The following is a 20,152-nucleotide window of genomic DNA, read 5'->3' as shown; positions in this document are numbered from 1 at the left end:
TTGATGTGCATTCTGGTGCCTTCCCATCACCACTGTGAAGGAAATTTACCTATTTAAAAATCTATAACAACTGTCCCAAGCATCTGGGGGCAGCGAGCTAGCTAATAAATATGTACTCAGGGATGGTGGCAGGTTATATATGAGAAGATGAGAGAGCCATAAGAGACACTGACAGAAGGAGTCAGGGAAGGCCTAAGGAGATGACAGGTGACCTAAAACACAGGAGTGAAAAAGTGCCTGCCAGGAGAGAGCCCTAAGGAGGTGGGTGGGGTGGGATAGAGCTGTGCAAAGGCCCTGAGGAGAGGAAAGAGCCTGGGTGGTTCAGCCTATGCGGCTGGGTCATGGTGAGCAGTGGGGAGGAGGGCAAAGTGAGGGGCTGGGCAAGTGAGTCTGGACTGACAGGAGAGGGCAGTGCCTGATCTTTCTGACTAAATGTAACTCAAGAGAGACAGGAGTGGAAATGGAGAGGCCAATATGAGAAGGAAGGGCTGAAGAAGCCCAGATGAATCAGTCACGGCTGGAATGGGGTGATGTCCGGGAACCAGAGAGATTCAAGACGTGCATTCAATCTTGACTGTGGGGACAGAGAATGGAAGGTGTCAAAGGAGACTTGCAAGTTCCTGATCTGAGTGTGGGGTAAGGCCCTATGCCGAGACCGGGAAGCTGAAGGGGGGCAGGTTGTAGTTACAAGTAAGTTGCACTTTAAACAGACGTGAGGTTGAAGTCTATGGACCTGTTGGTCATGGGCCCATAAATATCAGAGAGAGGCCCTCGGCTCGCTTCCAGATGAGTTTGGGCACCCCACAATGATCCTCTGGACCTACGGGAAGCAGAAGTCTAAATTATATGGAGAGTAAGTGCGGTCAGTTCAATGGTCAGATACACATGCTTCTCAGGCATCACCAGACTATCTCAGAAGACAGGAGTAGCCCATCCTTGGGGACATATTCTGAAGTGAATTGCAGAGTCTTATCACCCATAAGTCCTTGCTTTGGCATTTGGCTTTCTAATTATTACTAGAAAAAGCATCATCAGATCTGGAGTATTTGAAAGATGATAAATTTTTGGTGTTAAGAACAATCTAACCCTCTCACATTATGTTCCTTGTTCTAGGCCATCTTAAATGGCTTCCTCAGTGACTTTCCACCAGCTGTAAAGCAAACCGCATCAAACATTGTGGAAGCCGCAGTTGAGATTTATAACAGAATGAGTGTTGATCTTCTGCCAACACCGGCCAAGTCCCATTATGTCTTTAACTTGAGGGATTTATCCAAATGTGTACAAGGTAATGTATGGAACCCTCATTCTCTGACCTGCACCCTCCCTTCATTTCCATTTGCCCCAATCTCTCAGGAGAATTATATGTATGAGTGTCCGTGCCCCACCTAGAAATCCCATTACTTGTTCCCTATTCAAGCCACGCTCTACCCCCACCCCGGCCTTGACAAGGTCACAGCTGCCCTCAGACCATCAGCATCCTCTTCCATTTCTTTCTCCCAACTGATGACCTGTCTTTTCATTTCACAAAAAAAAAAAAAAAGAAGAAGAAGAAGAAGAAGAAGAAGAAGAAAAATTGAACCAGAACTACCTCATCTTCCAATTATCCCAGACCACCTGCATCTGCCTCCCTCCTACTGCAGTGGCTGAGTTGTCCCTGCTCCTGGTCACATACCAGTACCCCCTCTGACACATTCAGTGTCCCCCTCCTCTTCAGCCTATTCAAGGATTTTACTCTCATGTTGTAGGGTTCATCCTGTCTGCCATGCATACATACCTATTCGTAGAGTAAGTATTCTCCCTGTCCCCCTCTGCACTGTGTTGTGAGAAGTGAAGAGTCCCAGAGAAAATGAACACTTCAAGGACTGCTTTACATCACTGCTTTTGTTGTAACTTGATACTATTTGAACTGCGTTTATAATTATAACTTATATTAATACAAGACTAATCAGAGTAATTTGGAATTTCTAAGCCAGAAGGACCAAGGGCATTTCGTGAGGACTGAACATTGGGAAAGAATGAGAGAGGAAATTGGTGTATTGAAAATAGTGTAAAGGTCAGGGGTGGGGGTGGGGGGACTTACTGGATGAATATATATGTATATTAAAGAGATCCGACACTCCTCACTTAACGTGTTGCAACCCAATGTAATAATGAGATGAACATAGCCTGTACTGTGAAGTCTGACCACTTCATGTGTTCAGTGAAAAAAAAATCACAAAACAAGGAAAAGGGTTTTGTCAGATAATGTGTCCAGTTTTGCTTTCAGAAAGTGAGATCACCATTATTGTATGTGTGTACACCCACTAGAGAAGCACCCACTTCTGGTAATGTGGGGATAAAGCTGGACTTCAGAGTTTTCTAGTTAATTAAACTGTTACTAGATATTTCACAAATGTAGAAGTTTCCTTTTTCCTCTTTCTTGTAAAACAGGTATCCTCCAGTGTGATCCGGGAACAATAAGAGAAGAAATACAGATATTTAGACTCTTTTGCCATGAATGCCAAAGAGTTTTCCATGACCGTTTGATTAATAATGAAGATAAACACTATTTCCATACTATTTTGACAGAAATGGCCAGTAAATATCAATCATTATTTACCTTTTTATTTCTTTGGTGGGGGGCATAGGAAAGCAATTTGATTTCTATAAGGAAAAATGAAAATGAACTTAGATAAGGTAAAGCAAAATGAATTTTAGTGTTCATGGGTAAAAGTTTTTCTCTCCGATGATTCAAATATGTAGAAATATATGAAATATTAGGAAAATCATTTTATTAAAATTCAGAAAGAGTTAATATCTTAAATGCAGTATGAAATTTTAAGTAGAAATGGGAAAGTAGGAGAACCAGGATTTTGTCTGGTAAGCCAGGGTATCTCTAAAGTACCTCTGATTTACTAAATATGTATTCAATATTTATTACTTAATAAAATGTTTATTAATATTAAACATTCTTAATCTTAAATCAAGGAGATTATCAACCAAACTAAAATGGTGTGGTATCAACATGGCTTTCTCTCAACTTTCATTTACTAGTTAAGCCTTCTAAGTAAAGTAACAGCTGATACTATTCTGTGTATCTTATTAAAACACTGCATTCAAGCTTATCATATATGACAAATTGGTTTTGTTTTTTGAATAGACAAACATTTTGGAATTGCAATTGGCCTGGAATATTTTTTGACTAAACCCATCATCTTTGGAGACTTTATTAAGGTAAGTATATACTGTTGAATTGACCTGACTACATTTGAAGATAAATAAAGCATTTACTATTTTACAGTTCAATTTCATATTCAACAAGAATTTTGTATTTGTGAATATTAAAGATCTAGACAGGAGTCAGCAAACTATGGCCCAGAGGCCAACTATCCCGTTTTTGTAAATAAAATTCTGTGGGAACACAGTCACTCTCATTGGATTGTGCGCCCTTCTTTCCTGTGGTTGCTTCTGCATGACAAGACAGAGTGGAGTAGTAGCGACAAAGACAGTCTGACCTGCAAAGCCTCAAGTTCTTATTTTCTGGCCAGTCAGAGAAACAGATTGCTGACTCCTGCTCTAGTCACATTCATTTTGGTAATAGTTTGAATCAGAGACCCACCAGGTTTTTTATTGGAAAGGAAGCACAGAGGATTAGCTTCTTAATGCAGGGCTGCCAGTCCCTTTACAGTATTCCGTGCGCTCTACAGCCTGTGCTCACATGCTTCCAGCAGCTCAGTAGGTAGCCGTGCTGCCCTCCTCGGCTACATCTGTTCTGTTCACCCTAAATCCCCAGCTTCCTGCACAGAGCTAGGGTATCTTTCAGTCAGAGCTGGTTAAAAGGACAGACTTGTCTTTATATTGTGTGTATACAGTTACAGTCACCCTGGTAATCCCTGACAAATAAAAAAGATAAATAATGTATGCAGTATATCTATTTAAATGTTATTAAAAACAAAGTGCAAAGTTTGTTTCCAGGTGGTGATTATATTTCCCATGTGTTTCTACTGATATGATCATCAAATGGGGGAATAAAGCAAAGGGAAAGAACAGTTGGACTCTTCTTGCCTTATTTTGGTCAGTGGCTCCAAATGGAAATGCCTCCAGGGCAGTTGCTACGGCAAAGAAAAGACCTCATGACAGGTCCACACAGGACCTCAAATAGGAACTCAGTTCCTTCTATTTACCCCAAATTTCATTCTCCCTGGTTTACCTAATCAGATGACTGCTGTGTAAAAACTACATGTAGTTCCAGCATGATTGTTTATAAACAGAGCAGTCTGGCATGCATCATTTTCAGCCCATTTAGCTTCTCCGATGTCAGCGGCCTGAGAGCAAAAGTACAAAACCAAAGTAAGGTATAGCAAGAAAAACTGGAAACCTATTTCTGAGCTTGTGTGTGAATTTTATAGCAAAATTCATTGAAATTCCTATGTACTATTTGAACTTAAATGAAATGGATTTTCAGTTATCCATGAAAATCTGAGTTTCTTAGTCCCATTTCCTTGGTTTGAAAGCCTTGCATATAAATATATAAAATATGCATGCAACTGATTACATAGTAACACGGATAAATAATGTTCCCTCCTAAGGTTACGAATATTGTGTATGTTCCTGTATCGTAGTTGATCTAACTTGATCCCTCTCCCATAAATCATCTTATAGTTTGGAACAGATAAGAGTGATCGGATTTATGATGACATGCCTGATATGGAGAAAATCGCAAATGTTCTAGAAGACTATCTTGATGATTATAATCTTATAAATCCCAAAGAAGTAAAGTTGGTGTTCTTCCAGGATGCTATAGAACATGTTTCAAGGTATAGTAGTATAACGTGCCCAGTAATACATCGATCTAATTTCTTTTGTATTAAAAGGTAAGAGTTAAGATGTGCAAAGGTCTTTAAATAGATTGCTAGATGGACAATAGTCTATTAGCAAATCTTGCTATAATGTAAAAGTTATTTTATATATGTGTGTGTGTATATAAACATATATGTGTATATATACACACATGTATGTGTGTGTATATATCTATATCTATAGATGGATTTTTTTCTTGTTAAGAAAGAGGAAGAGAGAGAGAGAGCAGGATAGGGAAGGGTAGAGGGAGAAAGAGAATCTTAAGCAGGCTGCATGCCCAGTGTGGAGCCCAAAGTGGGGCTTGAGCTCAGGACCCCGAGATCATGACCTGAGCCAAAAATCAAGAATCCAACACTTAACCAACTGAGCCACTCAGGTGCCTTCTTTATATATTCTGAAATATATATTTATATATTTTTAATATAAGTGTCATGAACTTTCTATGAAGTCCAAGGGGTTATTTTTGTTACATATTAATAGGTTGTTTTTGTTTGTTTTCGATGCCCTGTCTCATCACCAAAAAAAGGATCTAAGGTAGTTTACAGAGATACATGTATAGTACAAGGCTGCTTACATGCACGCCTCAAGAAAGAAGGGGCTCAAAATTATAGCAAAATGAGTAACATCCAAGGATTGTAGATTCCATCTGCTTGGATTCCATCCATAAAAGTTTCCTTTGAGAGACATCCCTGACAAATAGGTATCCCGCCTAAATATCTGCAGTCCTTGGGGCATACACCACTTTATTTTTTTCAAATTTTAATTCCAGTATAATTAACATACAGAGTTGTATAAGTTTCGGGTGTACAGTACAGTGATTCAACAATTCTGTACAGTACTCAGTGCTCATCATGACAAGTGCCCTCTTTGCCACCCATCCCCTGCCCCTCTGGTAACCATCAGTTTGTTCTCCACAGTTAAGAGTCTATTTTGTTTTGTTTTTTAATTTTTTATTTTTTAAATTTCTTTTCAGTGTACCAGAATTCATTGTTTATGCACCACACCCAGTGCTCCATGCAATGCGTGCCCTCCATAATACCCACCACCAGGCTCACCCACCTTCCCACCCCCTGCCCCTTCACAACCCTCAGAATGTTTTTCAGAGTCCATAGTTTTTCATGGTTCATCTCCCCTTCCGATTTCCCTCAACTCTCTTCTCCTCTCCATTTCCCCATGTCCTCCATGTTATTTCTTATGCTCCACAAATAAGTGAAACCATATGATAATTGACTCTGTCTGCTTGACTTATTTCACTCAGCATAATCTCCTCCAGTCCCGTCCATGTTGATACAAAAGTTGGGTATATTCATCCTTTCTGATGGAGGCATAATACTCCATAGTGTATATGGACCACATCTTCCTTATCCATTCGTCCATTGAAGGGCATCTTGGTTCTTTCCACAGTTTGGCAACCGTGACCATTGCTGCTATGAACATTGGGGTACAGATGGCCCTTCTTTTCACTACATCTGTATCTTTGGGGTAAATACCCAGTAGTGCAATTGCAGGGTCATAGGGAAGCTCCATTTTTAATTTCTTAAGGAATCTCCATACTGTTTTCCAAAGTGGCTGCACCAACTTGCATTCCCACCAACAGTGTAAGAGGGTTCCCCTTTCTCCACATCCTCTCCAACACAGGTTGCTTACTGTCTGATTAATTTTGGCCATTCTAACTGGTGTAAGGTAGTATCTTAATGTGGTTTTGATTTGGATCTCCCTGATGGCTAGTGATGATGAACATTTTTTCATGTGTCTATTAGCCATTTGTATGTCTTCATTGGAGAAGTGTCTGTTCATGTCTTCTGCCCATTTTTTGACATGATTATCTGTTTTGTGTGTGTTGAGTTTGAGAAGTTCTTTATATATCCTGGATATAAGTCCTTTGTCTGTACTGTCATTTGCAAATATCTTCTCTCATTCCATGGGTTGCCTCTTTGTTTTGTTGACAGTTTCCTTTGCTGGGGAGTCTGTTCTTTTGTCTCCTTTTTCCCCCGTTGCTCAATATGTTTTGTTTCTTAAATTCCACATATGAGGGAAATCATAAGATGCACCACTTTTTAAAGTGCATCTGTATACCGTTGGACAATTCCAGGTATTAAAATGACACTGCAAGGATGATGTCAGATCTGCTGCCTGTGACATCTGGTATCTGTCCTATCCTGTGAAGCAGTGACAGTAACAGCACTCAGCATGAACATAAAACCATGATGTGGAGTATCTCCTTTAACGGTGATAATGCCTCTCTGTACCTCAATATCCTCATCTCTCTACAAATAAGGCTCAGAGAATGTTCTAGCAGCCATATTCAGCAACTGTGACACTTGGTAGCTTTATGAGTTCGTGATCTCACAGTTCCCAGTGGTTCTGTCTTGGGGTCTTAGTGCAGTTAAAGTCAGACAGCAGCTGGAGCGCCTGGTGCACCTCTGTCTCGGTGCGCACTGCCCAGGTCCTTCCAGCACGGCGGCGGCATGTCCGGGCTTCTCCCATGGCTCCAGGCTCCCGAGCCTGTGCACTGAGAGCCATGGTAGAAGCCAAATGATCTCTCACGACTGAACCTAGGAAGTCACCTAGCATCACTTCTACCACACTCCATTAATCAGAGGAGTGACACAGGCCCATCCTGTTCACAAGGGGTCAGAGACTCTATCTCCTGATAGGATTAAAGAGCTAGTAGGACCAGAAATAGTACTACAGCCATTTTTGGACAGGACGGTGTACCACAGAGAGAGTTGGTAAATTGTCCGAAGTCCCCTAGCTAGTGAATCACAGGCAGAGAATCGCATCCAGCCCTTTGCCTTTAACTCAGCTGCAAGTGCTGCAACCCAAAATGGATCCACTTTTTGCATTACAGCTCTCCAAATATTTGACAATCATGACCAGGCTCTTCTCAGCTTTGTGTTCTCCATGCAGAATTAACCCAGATCTTCCACTGTTGCCTTTTAGGGATTATTTTCAGCCTCAATATATGAAGCACTTGATAATTTCTCCATGTTCCACTTAAAGTGGGACACCCAGACTTGATAAGGCATTTTGAGCAATCCACAGTGTGAAGTGTGTGCGAGGACAGATATCCCGTGGGCTGCTAACACAGCGAGACTGTGATGACTTCTTTTTTTTCCCCTGTCAACTACATTTAGTGTTGCATCATGTTACGTTTGGCTGTTAAATCCTAGGACTTCTTTTTCTATAAACCATAAGCAATCGGGTCTTTTACCTTTCCTATACTCCTGCTGTTTAATTAACTCTAATTCAAAAATTTATTTTTGTCAGCACTCCAGTGCAATACAGTAGTTTGTCCCTGGGTTGTTGAGATACTGTTTGCTCCTCATCTGTCCCCCCTGCCAGCACACTAACACCCTACCTCCTAACAATGGTTATCCTGTAGCTCACACAGGCCATACGCCTGCAAAGAAAAAATAACAGCAGTACTCAGTCTGAGAAACTTCCTGGAGAATAGACCAGACTATAGGCAAAGTCAGCTTAATTTTATTTATAATCTTTCTGACTTTTGTGAAAGAAAATCACCAGGCTATGCAAGGGATTGCTTAAAATATTACAGGAGGAAATTAATAGCCATTTGTAGAATGGAGGAGATTTGATTTTCAGATACACAAAGGGCAGCCATGTGAGTAATGACATAGACATCTTTTTCTAAAGAGGATCAGTAGTCAGGAATTAGAGTAAACAAATCTCTGCTTGTAAGAGTTTTTACATACCTACTGCTGCATAGCAATGAAAAGGGCTTCATTATGAGCATGAGTTATAGAACAATTACTAAACATTCAGTAATTTAGCAGATAGTACATTTCCATTTGTTGGTGACATTTTAGACTTTTTTTTTCTTTTTTTGTATAGGGTAAGTGGCTAAAAGCCTTCTCAACTCAGAAAAAAATTTTGTTTTTACTGTAGAGCCTGTGTTTTCAAAAGGCAATTTGCTCCAGGCTGTTTCTACTCATTACATACCCCCAAAGTTGTCACCATACTCCAGGATGGTAAAACAGATCTCTATGAAAATCTAAGCCACTAATTAGTACAGCCATCTCTTGCCTACTACAGTAGAGAAAATGTAACCTTGAAGGATTTCTAAAGGAGGGAGTCTTCTATCTGTGGATATGTAAGTTGACAGAAAGAAGAACACTGGAGGCAGAATGGACAAGTTATTTGTTTCCAATAATCTAAGATGAAAATAATCAAATTACTGTGATATACATAGAAACAAGGAAAGTGCAAGATTTTTATAATAATATTTCATTCACTGTCAAACGTGCACATTATGGAGAACAATAGCAAAACGTTATTACATATCCCTTTACCTCTCAATTTTATACCTACCTGGGTGACTGAAGAGAAACGAACAATCTGACGTGTCTTCTGTTAGATGTGCACTGCATTAGAGACATAACAGTGGAAATGGTACGTAAATCATCTGTTTGCTTACTCTATGGGAGGTTGGCAAAGGATCCTAGGAAAGGAGCCAACAAACTTCTTTTATAAATGGCCAGGTAATAAGCATTTTAGACTCTGCAGTCTAAACTCAATTCTGCCATTGAAACACAAAAGCAGGGTGCCTGGGTGGTTCAGTCAGTTAAGGGTCTGCCTTTGGCTCTGGTCATGATCCCAGGGTCCTGCGATCGAGTGCCCCATCAGGCTCCCTGCTCAGTGAGGAGTCTGCTTCTCCCTCTCCCTCTATTCCACCTTCCCTTGCTCTCTTTCTCTCTCTCTCCCTAATAAATAAAATCTTTTAAAAAAAGAAACATAAAGGTCTTCCTCTCCTTTGCTGCCTGCAGGATTGCCCGCATGATCCGTCAGGAAAGAGGCAACGCCCTGCTCGTTGGAGTAGGAGGCACAGGAAAGCAGTCTCTCACAAGACTCGCAGCTCACATATGTGGTTACAAATGTTTGCAAATTGAACTTAGCCGGGGATATAATTACGACAGTTTTCACGAAGACCTGAGGAAGTTGTACAGACTGGCTGGTATAGATGACAAGAATATGGTATTTCTCTTCACAGACACGCAGGTAATGTTTAAATAGCTAAAGTACAAGTGTCATGATCATGAGTGTGCTCTGAATGGTGTGTATGCTGTAGTTCAAGGAACTGTTCCCTCGGATAGCAGGTGTCTTTGACCTTGTAAAAGACTTTTATACTACAGTTTCACTATTTTACCAACCCTTGTGTTACCCTTTAAATTCTGTGTAAGTAAATATGGTCAAAGATTAAGGGGATGAGAGAGGTTTGAACTTTTCTTTGAGAAGGACATAGATAATAGAAAGTAATGTATTATTTCTATAGCAGTAAATATAAGGAAGTTATTCCCTGACTGAAATTAGTTAGGGAAATATGCCTTACACAAGAAAAAGAAAATAACAATGGCTGTTTTAAGGTTAAATTAACTTTAAAATTAAAAAAGGATTACATGATTACATCTATGTCTACAGGAATCAATTTAACTGATCTCGAGTTTGTTCTAAAGAAGAAAATTTTCTACATTGACTATACTGGGCATTTTAACATTAGGGAAAATTAACCTTTATAGAAATTGGGCAAGGAATAAAAAAGTGATCTGATGCATAAATATTTTAAATTATTTGAAATTAAGTACCAGCATAAAATGGGAAAATATTTTTAACATCTGTGACATACAGGGAATTTATATCTGAATATAAAATATTTTTGACAGGGGTGCCTGCCTGGGTGGCTCAGTTGGTTAAGCAACTGCCTTCCACTCAGGTCATGATCCTAGAGTCCCAGAATCTAGTCCCACATTAGGCTCCCTGCTCAATGGGGTATCTGCTTCTCCCTTCTGACCTCTCCCCTCTCATGCTCTCTCCTCTCATCCTATCTCTCAAATAAATAGATAAAATCTTTGAAAAAAAAAACAAAACATTTTTGACAAATGAGAAAGGACCCATAGCCTAATGTATATGCACCACCAGCTCTGGCCACCAGCAGCAATTGAGTGGAGAGTAAAGCAAGCAGAAACGATTATCCACAGAGCAAAGCCAGTGGCCCCATTCAGAATGGACACTTGGGGTACAGGTTGGCTTGAGTCAAGACCACAAAGAGAGGGCCTTTCTGGCCTTGGAGCCAGTTCTCCTTTTCCACCCTGGCAGAGAAACTAATTTGTGACTCCAGTCATTACTGAACACAGCTTTTAGCTCATGTGACCAGGGAACCTAACCAGAATACACAACAAGCTGTGTAGCCCATCTGATAGCCCTGCTCCCTGTCTGCAAAGTCAAACCAGTGGCTTCATCTGGCCAAAGAATTCAGTGCATAGCCTTGCTCGATTTAGGTCCCCAAACAATGAGCCATGCAGGCCTTGGGTCCCACTCCTCTGCCCCACCAGAATAGGGAAGCTAATTCATAGCCTTATCGCCTACTGAGTATAGTACCCAGTCCCAGTCCCAGCCATCTAGGAAGCCAGACCAGAGAATCTAGGCAAACACACAGCCCACCCTACAGCCTTGCTTGGGGAGAGAACCAAGTGAGCAGTCCTATCCAGCTGTTCTCAGACAGCAGCACTCCACCCCCAACCTTAGAGCTTGGGCAGTGGCCTCAACCCCCAAAAAGACCCTGACAGCAAATCCCATCTGCTTAAGGATTGCTGACATGTCCAGAAACCCAAACCGAGCAGACTGGTGAAGAACCGTATCTGCCACAGCGAACCTGTGAAGTCTGGAGGAGGAGACCGCTTACTCAAATGTGCAGACACCAGTGGAAGGAATCAAAGATCATGAAAAATCAGGGAAGCATGACACCCACCAAAGAAAATGAACAAAGCCCCAATAACTGACCCTAAATAAATGGAAATCTATGAACTGTCAATGAATTCAGAATAATCCTCTTAAAGAAATTTAGTGAACTCTAAGAACACATAGACAGCTAAACAAAATTGGAAAAACAATGGAACAGAGTAAGAAGCTCAACAAAGAAAAGGAAGTCATTAAAAAACATTAAAACACATTAAAAACATTAAAAAACAAACAAACAAATAAACCAAACAAATCCTAAGCTGAAATATACAATGACTGAACTGAAAAATTCAATGGAGACCTTCAAAAGCAGACTGGATCATGCAGAAGACAGAATCAGTCACTTAAGAGACAGGACATTTGAAATTACCCAGTCAGAGGAGCAAAAAGAAAGAAGAATGAAAACCCTACAGACCTTATAGGACAAAACAAAAAGAAACAGTGTCTGAATTATGAGAATTCCAGAAGAAGAAAAGAAAAAGGAACCAAAAATATATTTAAAGCAATAATGGCTGTAAACCTTCCAAATTTGGAGAGAGAAAAGGACATCCAGATCCATGAGGCTCAAATAGGTTGAAGCTGAATGGGGCTACACTGAGACATGTCATAATTAAATATATAAAGAACTCATGCAACTCAATAGCAAAAAAAAAAAAAGTTCAGCTTAAAAAAATGGGCAGAGGATCTAAATAGACAGTTTTCCAAAGAAGACATGCACATGACCAACAGGTACATGAAAAAATACTCAACATCAATAATCATCAGGGAAATGTAAATCAAAACCACAATGAGGGATTACCTTACACAATTATATGCCAACAAATTGGATAACTGGAAGAAATAAATAGAATCCTAGAAACAGAAAGCCTACAGTGTCTATCATCAAAAAGACAAGTGACAGCAAGCATTGGCAAGTATGTGGAAAAACAGGAACCATGTGGACTGTTGGTGGGAATGTAGATTGGTGCAGCCACTATGGAAAACATTATGGAGGTTCCTCCAACACTTAAAAGTAGAACTACCATATGATTCAGCAATCTCACTTCTGGATCTAGATCCAAAGGAAATGAAAACAGGATCTCAAAGAGATGTCTGAACTCCCATGTTTATTGCAGCATTATTTGTAATAGCCAAAATATGAAACAACCTAAGTGTCCATCAATAGATGAATGGATAGAGAAGATATGGCATGTACACATACACACACACACACATATATATAAGTATATGCACACATACACATAATAGAGTATCATTCAGCCCCGAGAAAGAAGGAAATCCTATTTACACAACATGGATGAACCTTGAGGAAATTATGCTAAAAGAAATAGTCAACAGAGATGTCTCCTATATGTGTCACATATATGTAGTCACCTATATGTGGATCTAAAAGAAGCCAAACTCATGGAAACAGAAAGCATAATGGTGACCAGGGGTTGAAGGTTGGGGAAAATGGTGAGATGTTGGTCAAAGAGTACAAACTCCAGTTATAAGATGAATGAAGTTCTAAGGATCTAATCTACAGCATGGTGACTGTAGTTAACATCACTGTATTATATCCTTTAATTTTACAAAGAGAGTAAATCTAAAATGTTCTCACCACAAAAAAAAAAAAAAAAAAAGAAATGGTAATTATGTGATGTGATGGAAGTGTTAGCTAATACCATGTGGTAATCATGTTGCAATATATAAGTGGAGCAAATTAATTCATTGTACACCTGAAATTTATACAATGTTATGTGTCATTATATCTCAATAAAGCTGGAAAATAAATACAAATACAGTCTTTTTTAAGTGAAAAGGAAAAGACAAGCACATCAATAAAATAAATTTAAAAATGTAATAAGAGTGCCTGGGTGGCTCAGTGGGTTAAACCAATGCCTTCAGCTCAGGTCATGATCTCAGGGTCCTGGGATCGGGTCCCGCATCGGGCTCTCTGCTCCGCAGGGAGCCTGCTTCCTCCTCTCTCTCTCTCTCTGCCTCTCTGCCTACTTGTGATCTCTCTCTCTGTCAAATAAATAAATAACATCTTTTAAAAATAAATAAATAAAAATAAAAATGTAATAAAGCGTGAACATGAAGTTCCAAAAACAAAACAAAACAAGGGCTTTAAACACCTGAAGAAATGTTCAGCCTCACTAGTAACCAAAGAAATTTCAATAAAGATAAATATCAGGGGTTGGCCCTGCACACTGACAAAGGTTAAAAATCATAAGATGCAGTGTTGACAAAGGCATCAGGAAATAGGCCTTGCATAGCCCTCAATTGTGAATTAGCAAAATCACCTGGAAGGTAATTGGCGATATGCCATTAAAGCCCTTAAATTTCTCTTACTTATAATTACAGCTGCATACAAAGTTGTGTGTATAAGAAAATCTAATGCAGTATTTTAAAATAACAGTTAATTTAAAATATGAGAGGATGGCACAAGTAAATTATGGTATAATTATACAATAGGACAGTTTGTAAAAAATTTTAAATTACTTTTTGGAAGTACAATTAATGTGAAAAGTGTTTATGATGTGTTGTTACATCATAACATATACAAATCATCTACCATACAGGTTCTTCGGTTTAATATGTAACTAAACAGATATGTTGTATATACAATTAGAAAATGTCTGGGTCCTGGGATTTTTTAGTGATTTTTTTTGTATTTTCTTAATTTTGTTTAGCTGTAGTTTCTTATTCTGAAATTAAAATATTTCTTATAGAAGTTTAATGTTGCTTTTATAAGCAAGTTATACTAAAAAGGCCCTTAGTGTTAAAGCTCCAAAGATCAAATCAGAATGTCTTGCTCCCCTTTATGCAAACAAAAGGCTATTATACCCTGTTGAAAACCCCAATCAATCTCAAATGTTCTATGTTACTGGAGACCAAATATAACCATAATAACTAAAATTAATGTGTGTATATATGTACATATATATAAAACTATTATAAATATGAGAGAAACAAGACATTAAAAAAGTTTAATTTGCCATTTCTAGCAGATACAAAGTAGAAATAAGTATGTTTAGATAATATGAAGAATATAATTTCTAAGCAAGAATTAATGGCTATGTACTACATTTATATTTTACAAAGAAAGTAAATATTTTCTAATATTACTAAAGGTTTACAAAAATTGATCATATTGTAGGCTTAAGCAAATTTTCAATAAATTCAAAAAAGCATTAACTATGGTGATAACATTCTTTGTCCATGCTCTAATCAAAAAAGAAAGTAATGATGTGGCTCAGGACTTCAAAATATTCACATAGAGGCACCTGGATGACTCAGTTGATTAAGCATCTGCTTAGGCTTTGGCTCAGGTCATGATCCTGGGATCCTGGGATCGAACCCAGCGCTGGGCGCCTGCTTATTGGGGAACCTGCTTCTCCCTTTCCTCCCTGCTCATGCTGTCTCTTGCTATCTCTCCCTCTATCTCTCCCAGTCTCTTAAATAAATAAAATCTTTTTTAAAAATTCATATAAAAAATTCCTGAGTCAAGGGACTCCTGGCTGGCTTAGTGGGTTAAGCCTCTGCCTTCGGCTCAGGTCATGAACCCAGGGTCCTGAAATGGAGCCCCGCTTGGGCTCTCTGCTCAGCAGGGAGCCTGCTTCCCTTCCTCTCTCTCTGCCTGCCTCTCTGCCTACTTGTGATCTCTCTCTCTGTGTCAAATAAATAAAATCTTTTTTTAAAAAGTCCTGAGTCGAGAACATCACAATTTAAATCTCTATTTAGAGAACAGGGAAAATGAACTTAATAGAAATCTGTGAATGCAGTCAAACAGTTCTTGGGATTGAATTTATAGACTTGAATAAAAAAATAGAAACTACATATATTAGTGACTTAAAAACTTCAGGAAAATAAAGGTCACAAGGAAGCAACAAGAAAAATAAGAAAAGCAAATAATAAGATAAGAGCAGAAAAAAGTAAATTAGGACAAAAAACTAGCTAGTGCTTGCTCTTGGGGAAAATTAACAAGACACAATTATGCCAACTTCAAGAAAAAACAAAGTTATAAGTGAAGAAGAAAATATAGATACTTCATCATAGTTAAGTATACAGGGCTCAAACTTTTTAAAACTAAAAAGTTAACTAAAATAAAAGGATAAATGATAGATTTCTTAAATATTTGCATCAATTATTAGAGGCAAAAGGTTTATTTTGTAATATGAAAATTACTCATTCAAATTGGGAAAGTAAACTCCAATGTATAAATGGTTACAACTTGAACAGATTTTTAACAGAAAATAATAAATGTGGAATCATATTTGCCTATGCTAATAATCAAAGAAATGCAGATTAAATTCTCCCAAAGCAAATTTCTCCCTAAACTAGCAAAAATGTGTTAAGTTTAATGAAATCTTACTTGAATTGAATGGGAAATTTAAAAGTCTTCAAAATCCAGAAACTATTCATGCACTTTAATTGCTAATCCCACTCTTGGGAATTTTTTTTTTAAGATTTTTTTTATTTATTAGAGCCAGAGATTAAACAGGGGGCAGGAGAGAGGAACAGAGAGAGAAGGAGAAGCAGACTCCCCACTGAGCAGGGAGCCTAATGTGGGGATCGGATCTAGGACCCTGAGATCATGACCTGAGCAGAAGGTGAACGCTTAACTGACTGAACCACCCAGGTATCCCCCACTCCTGGGAACTTATTCCCAGGAAATAATCCAACTGGGGAGAAAAGCTATAGACCTACATATGTTCTTAAAATGTAAACAAGACTGTGGACCATTTAAGTCCATGTAAAAATATGGCACATGAGCTCAGTAGTGAGTTATGCTCCCACTAATGGTTATAAATACAATGAGTACTCCACAGAATTATGGATAAATATTTATGAGAAAATGTTAGCTGAAAAAAGGCAGAATATGAAATGGTTACATAGGGACGCCTGGGTACCTCAGTTGGTTAAGCATCCAGCTCTTGTTTTTGACTCAGGTTATGATCTCATGGGTCGTTAGAGCCAGCCCCACATTGGGCTGCATGCTCATTGGAGAGTCTGCTCGAAAAGTCTCTCTACCCCTCCCCTCATTTGCATGCCTACGTGTGCACACATGCTCACTCGGATAATTTTTTAAAATAAATAAATGTAAAATAAAATGTTCATACATATTACTTGAACCATGTAAAAGATGAATGCCTTTTAAAAAACAATAGAGGAACGAGAAATGAAAAATCAATGTACTGGGGCACCTGGGTGGCTCAGTGGGTTAAAGCCTCTGCCTTCAGCTCAGGTCATGATCCCAGGGTCCTGGGATCGAGCCCCACATGGGGCTCTCTGCTTAGCAGGGAGCCTGCTTCCTCCTCTCTCTCTCTCTGCCTGCCTCTCTGCCTACTTGTGATCTCTGTCAAATAAATAAATAAAATCTTTAAAAAAAAAATCAATGTACTTCTGTGTTAGAATACATATATATATATTTTAAAGATTTTATTTATTTATTTGACAGAGAGAGACACAGTGAGAGAGGGAACATCAGTGGGGGCGGGGGTGAGAGGGAGGAGCAGGCTTCCCGCTGAGCAGGGAGCCCAATATGGGGCTCGATCCCAGGACCCTGGGATCATGACCTGAACCAAAGGCAGATGCTTAATGACTGAGCCACTCACATGCCCCTGATTTTACCTCGATGTTAGAATATTAAGATTCTAATTTTTTTTTAAGATTTTATTTGTTTATTTGACAGACAGAGATCACAAGTAGGCAGAGAGGCAGGCAGAAAGAGAGAGGAGGGAAGCAGTCTCCCTGCTGAGCAGAGAGCCTGATGCGGGGCTCGATCCCAGAACCCTGGGATCATGACCTGAGCCGAAGGCAGAGGCTTTAACCCACTGAGCCACCCAGGCGCCCCAAGATTCTAATTTTTAAGGGTTTGTTTGTTTGTTTGTTTGTTTAAAGAGGGAGCACACCAGCATTCTGGTGTCTCTTCTTTTTTTTTTTTTTAAGATTTTATTTATTTATTTGACAGACTGATCACAAGTAAGCAGAGAGGTGGGCAGAGAGAGAAAGGAGGAAGCAGGCTCCCCGCTGAGTGGAGAGCCCAATGTGGGGCTCAATCCCAGGACCCTGGGATCATGACCTGAGCCGAAGGCAGAGGCTTTAGCCCACTGAGCCACCCAGGTGCCCCTACGGTTATTTTTTTTAAAGATAAAATGAACTCAAAGTGAATTTTGATTAAACATTTGGTTTACAATTCACATGTAATAAATGTAAACTGGTTGGATCACTCTGCTGTCTTCTACAGATTGTAGTGGAGGAGTTCCTAGAAGATATAAATAACATCCTGAACTCTGGCGAAGTGCCCAATTTATTTGAAAAGGATGAACTGGAACAGGTTTTAGCAGCCACCAGACCAAGAGCGAAAGAAGTAGGCATTTCCGAGGGGAACAGAGATGAGGTAGGACATGTCACAATGGTGATAGGGCTTTAGTAAAACAAAAAGTTGTGTTAGTGTCCCTTCATTTCTCTTTCTTTCTTTCTTTTTCTTTCTTTTTTTTTTTTTAAACAATCTACAAATTTTTTTGAGGAGTCCATGGATGGATTTTTTTTGCAATATATTTGCTTTCCTTTGTCATTCTATGTATTTTACTCCCTGTGTTCAAAGCTTTGGTTCACCGCACTTCCAGAGAGGTCAGTGAAAAGCAGAAAACAGAAACCCTACTGCTCCACGGAGGTCATAGTCTTGTCCAAACTGAACAGTTTGCCTTATCCTTCTTTCAGCACAAATGGATTTCATACATCCTCAGTGCCCTGCCTGAGGAGTCCAGTACTTTTGATTCCCTTGCCTATAGGTCAGAGCACCTGAAACAGAAATGGATTCCCTCATGTCTCCGGGCCCAGCGCCATCTCAGGAACCACCCAGCTCCTGTCCTCTTCCATTTCTCCAACACAGTGCTGGATTCCATATGCTGCTGTTGCTCCGCTCCAGTGCTTTCCCTTGCTTCTGGACTTTCTTCAACTTATTTGACCATTCTTTCTTATGCCTTCTCCTCTGTGGCCTTTTGTGAGATCTCCTCTACTGCGAGGTCAGGGCTGGTACGGACAAACAGCAGGGTCTACTTGAGCTGACAAAAGCAGAAAGGGGTTTATTTGAGGAAACCAGAATCACCGGGAAAGCCCAAGAAAAGGACTCCAGGCTGAATTCCTCGGTGTGGCCATGAAATGCTTGCAGTGGAAGTCAGTGGTCAGGGAAGCTGCCGAGCCCGGAAGCCACTGAGCCCGTCAGCAGTCAGCGTGCTGCCAGTGCAGCGGCTGTACCCACAGCCACACATCCCCAGCCTCATGAGGACATAGCTGCGGAAGGAGCCACATCCACAGATAGTTGCTCCAGCCCACGCCGCTTCGGCCAGACTCTGCCCCCACACAAATGGTGGCCCTGCCCCCATCTGTCTCCTCCAGGGACCTCTACCCCAAAGCACAAACTTGTAGGAATACCTCTCTCCACCTTATTCGAGAGGCCTCCTTAAAAACGCTGACGAGGAGAATCTACATCGCATCTAGAATCCTAGTTGCAGTGGAGTCTGCCAAATGTCATTTTTAATCTTTCCAGGCTGCGTGGGGGTGGGAATGAAAGTTGACCCAAACAGTTCACACATCTGCTACACTGTTTTTATTTGGTATTGGTAGACCCAGAGGCATTAGCTAACACTCATTTTCATTATTACCTTGCCCTTATTTTAATTAAAAAATATCTTTTTGTCAGGTGTTTCAGCACTTTATCAGCAGAGTCCGTCAGAAGCTGCACATTGTTCTCTGTATGAGTCCTGTAGGGGAGGCCTTTCGGTCCCGATGCCGGATGTTTCCATCCCTTGTGAACTGCTGCACTATTGATTGGTTTGTCCAGGTTGGTGACATCCCAGGATAGTACCTCTCTGGAAAGTTGGATTCACTTGATTTTTTTTTTTTTAAAGTAGGCTCCATGCCCAAGTTGGAGTCCAACCTAGAGCTTGACCTCAGGACCCTGAGATCAAGACCTGAGCTGAGATCAAGAGTCAGAGGCTTAACTAAGTGAGCCACCCAGGTGCCTTGGATTCACTTGATTTTAAAAGGGGTAACACATTGCCCAAGAATAACTCAAGGGTACTTGCTTTTAGCTTTAAAGCCTGCTAGGACTTTATTCCTAAGCAGCGGATGACAATGATAATGATCGAACAAAGGCTAAACAGAATTTGTAAAGGAAGAGGAGACTATTGAATTTAGCAGTGTGGAAATTATTGGTCATCTTGAGAAGAGCCTGGTTTCAGTGGAGTGATGGGGGAGAAGGTTCAAGAGAGAAGAAGGGAGAGGAATCAGAAACAGTGAACATAGGTGATTGTTCCAAGGAATTCTGCCCCCAAAAGAACACCAAGAGCTGGTTGATAGTTACAGAGGTAGGTGAGGTCAAGTTTTTAAGGAGGAAACACAGCATGTATGTGTGCTGATGGAAATGATCCAGAAAAGAAATATACTGATGGAACAGCAGACAGAGTTAAGTGTAGTTGTACCAGTGGCATTGAATAGGCAAGAAGAGATGGGATGGAGTCATCAGTGAAGGGGTCGGCCTGGGCAGGGAGCAATGCACAGTGTACCC

General features: G+C 40.0%; 1 protein-coding gene across 2 annotated transcripts in view; it reads left to right on the top strand.

Annotated features, from left to right (window-relative positions):
- DNAH6 (dynein axonemal heavy chain 6) overlaps positions 1 to 20,152 on the top strand; it is a 231,596-nt gene that overhangs the window by 111,803 nt on the left and 99,641 nt on the right. For both annotated transcript variants that reach the window (XM_032880677.1, XM_032880676.1), the window contains exons 42-48: positions 1,114 to 1,285; positions 2,431 to 2,577; positions 3,140 to 3,213; positions 4,642 to 4,796; positions 9,627 to 9,858; positions 17,828 to 17,980; positions 19,286 to 19,426. In XM_032880677.1, coding sequence (XP_032736568.1) covers positions 1,114 to 1,285; positions 2,431 to 2,577; positions 3,140 to 3,213; positions 4,642 to 4,796; positions 9,627 to 9,858; positions 17,828 to 17,980; positions 19,286 to 19,426 — 1,074 coding nt within the window. The remainder of the gene's footprint in view (positions 1 to 1,113; positions 1,286 to 2,430; positions 2,578 to 3,139; positions 3,214 to 4,641; positions 4,797 to 9,626; positions 9,859 to 17,827; positions 17,981 to 19,285; positions 19,427 to 20,152) is intronic.

This window comes from Lontra canadensis, unplaced genomic scaffold (genome assembly GCF_010015895.1).
Source record: "Lontra canadensis isolate GAN:19392208 unplaced genomic scaffold, GSC_riverotter_1.0 scaffold71, whole genome shotgun sequence".
NCBI classification, from domain to species: Eukaryota; Metazoa; Chordata; class Mammalia; order Carnivora; family Mustelidae; genus Lontra; species Lontra canadensis.
Note: the sequence above shows the minus strand (reverse complement) of the source record. Positions and strands in the feature narration are given on the sequence as shown.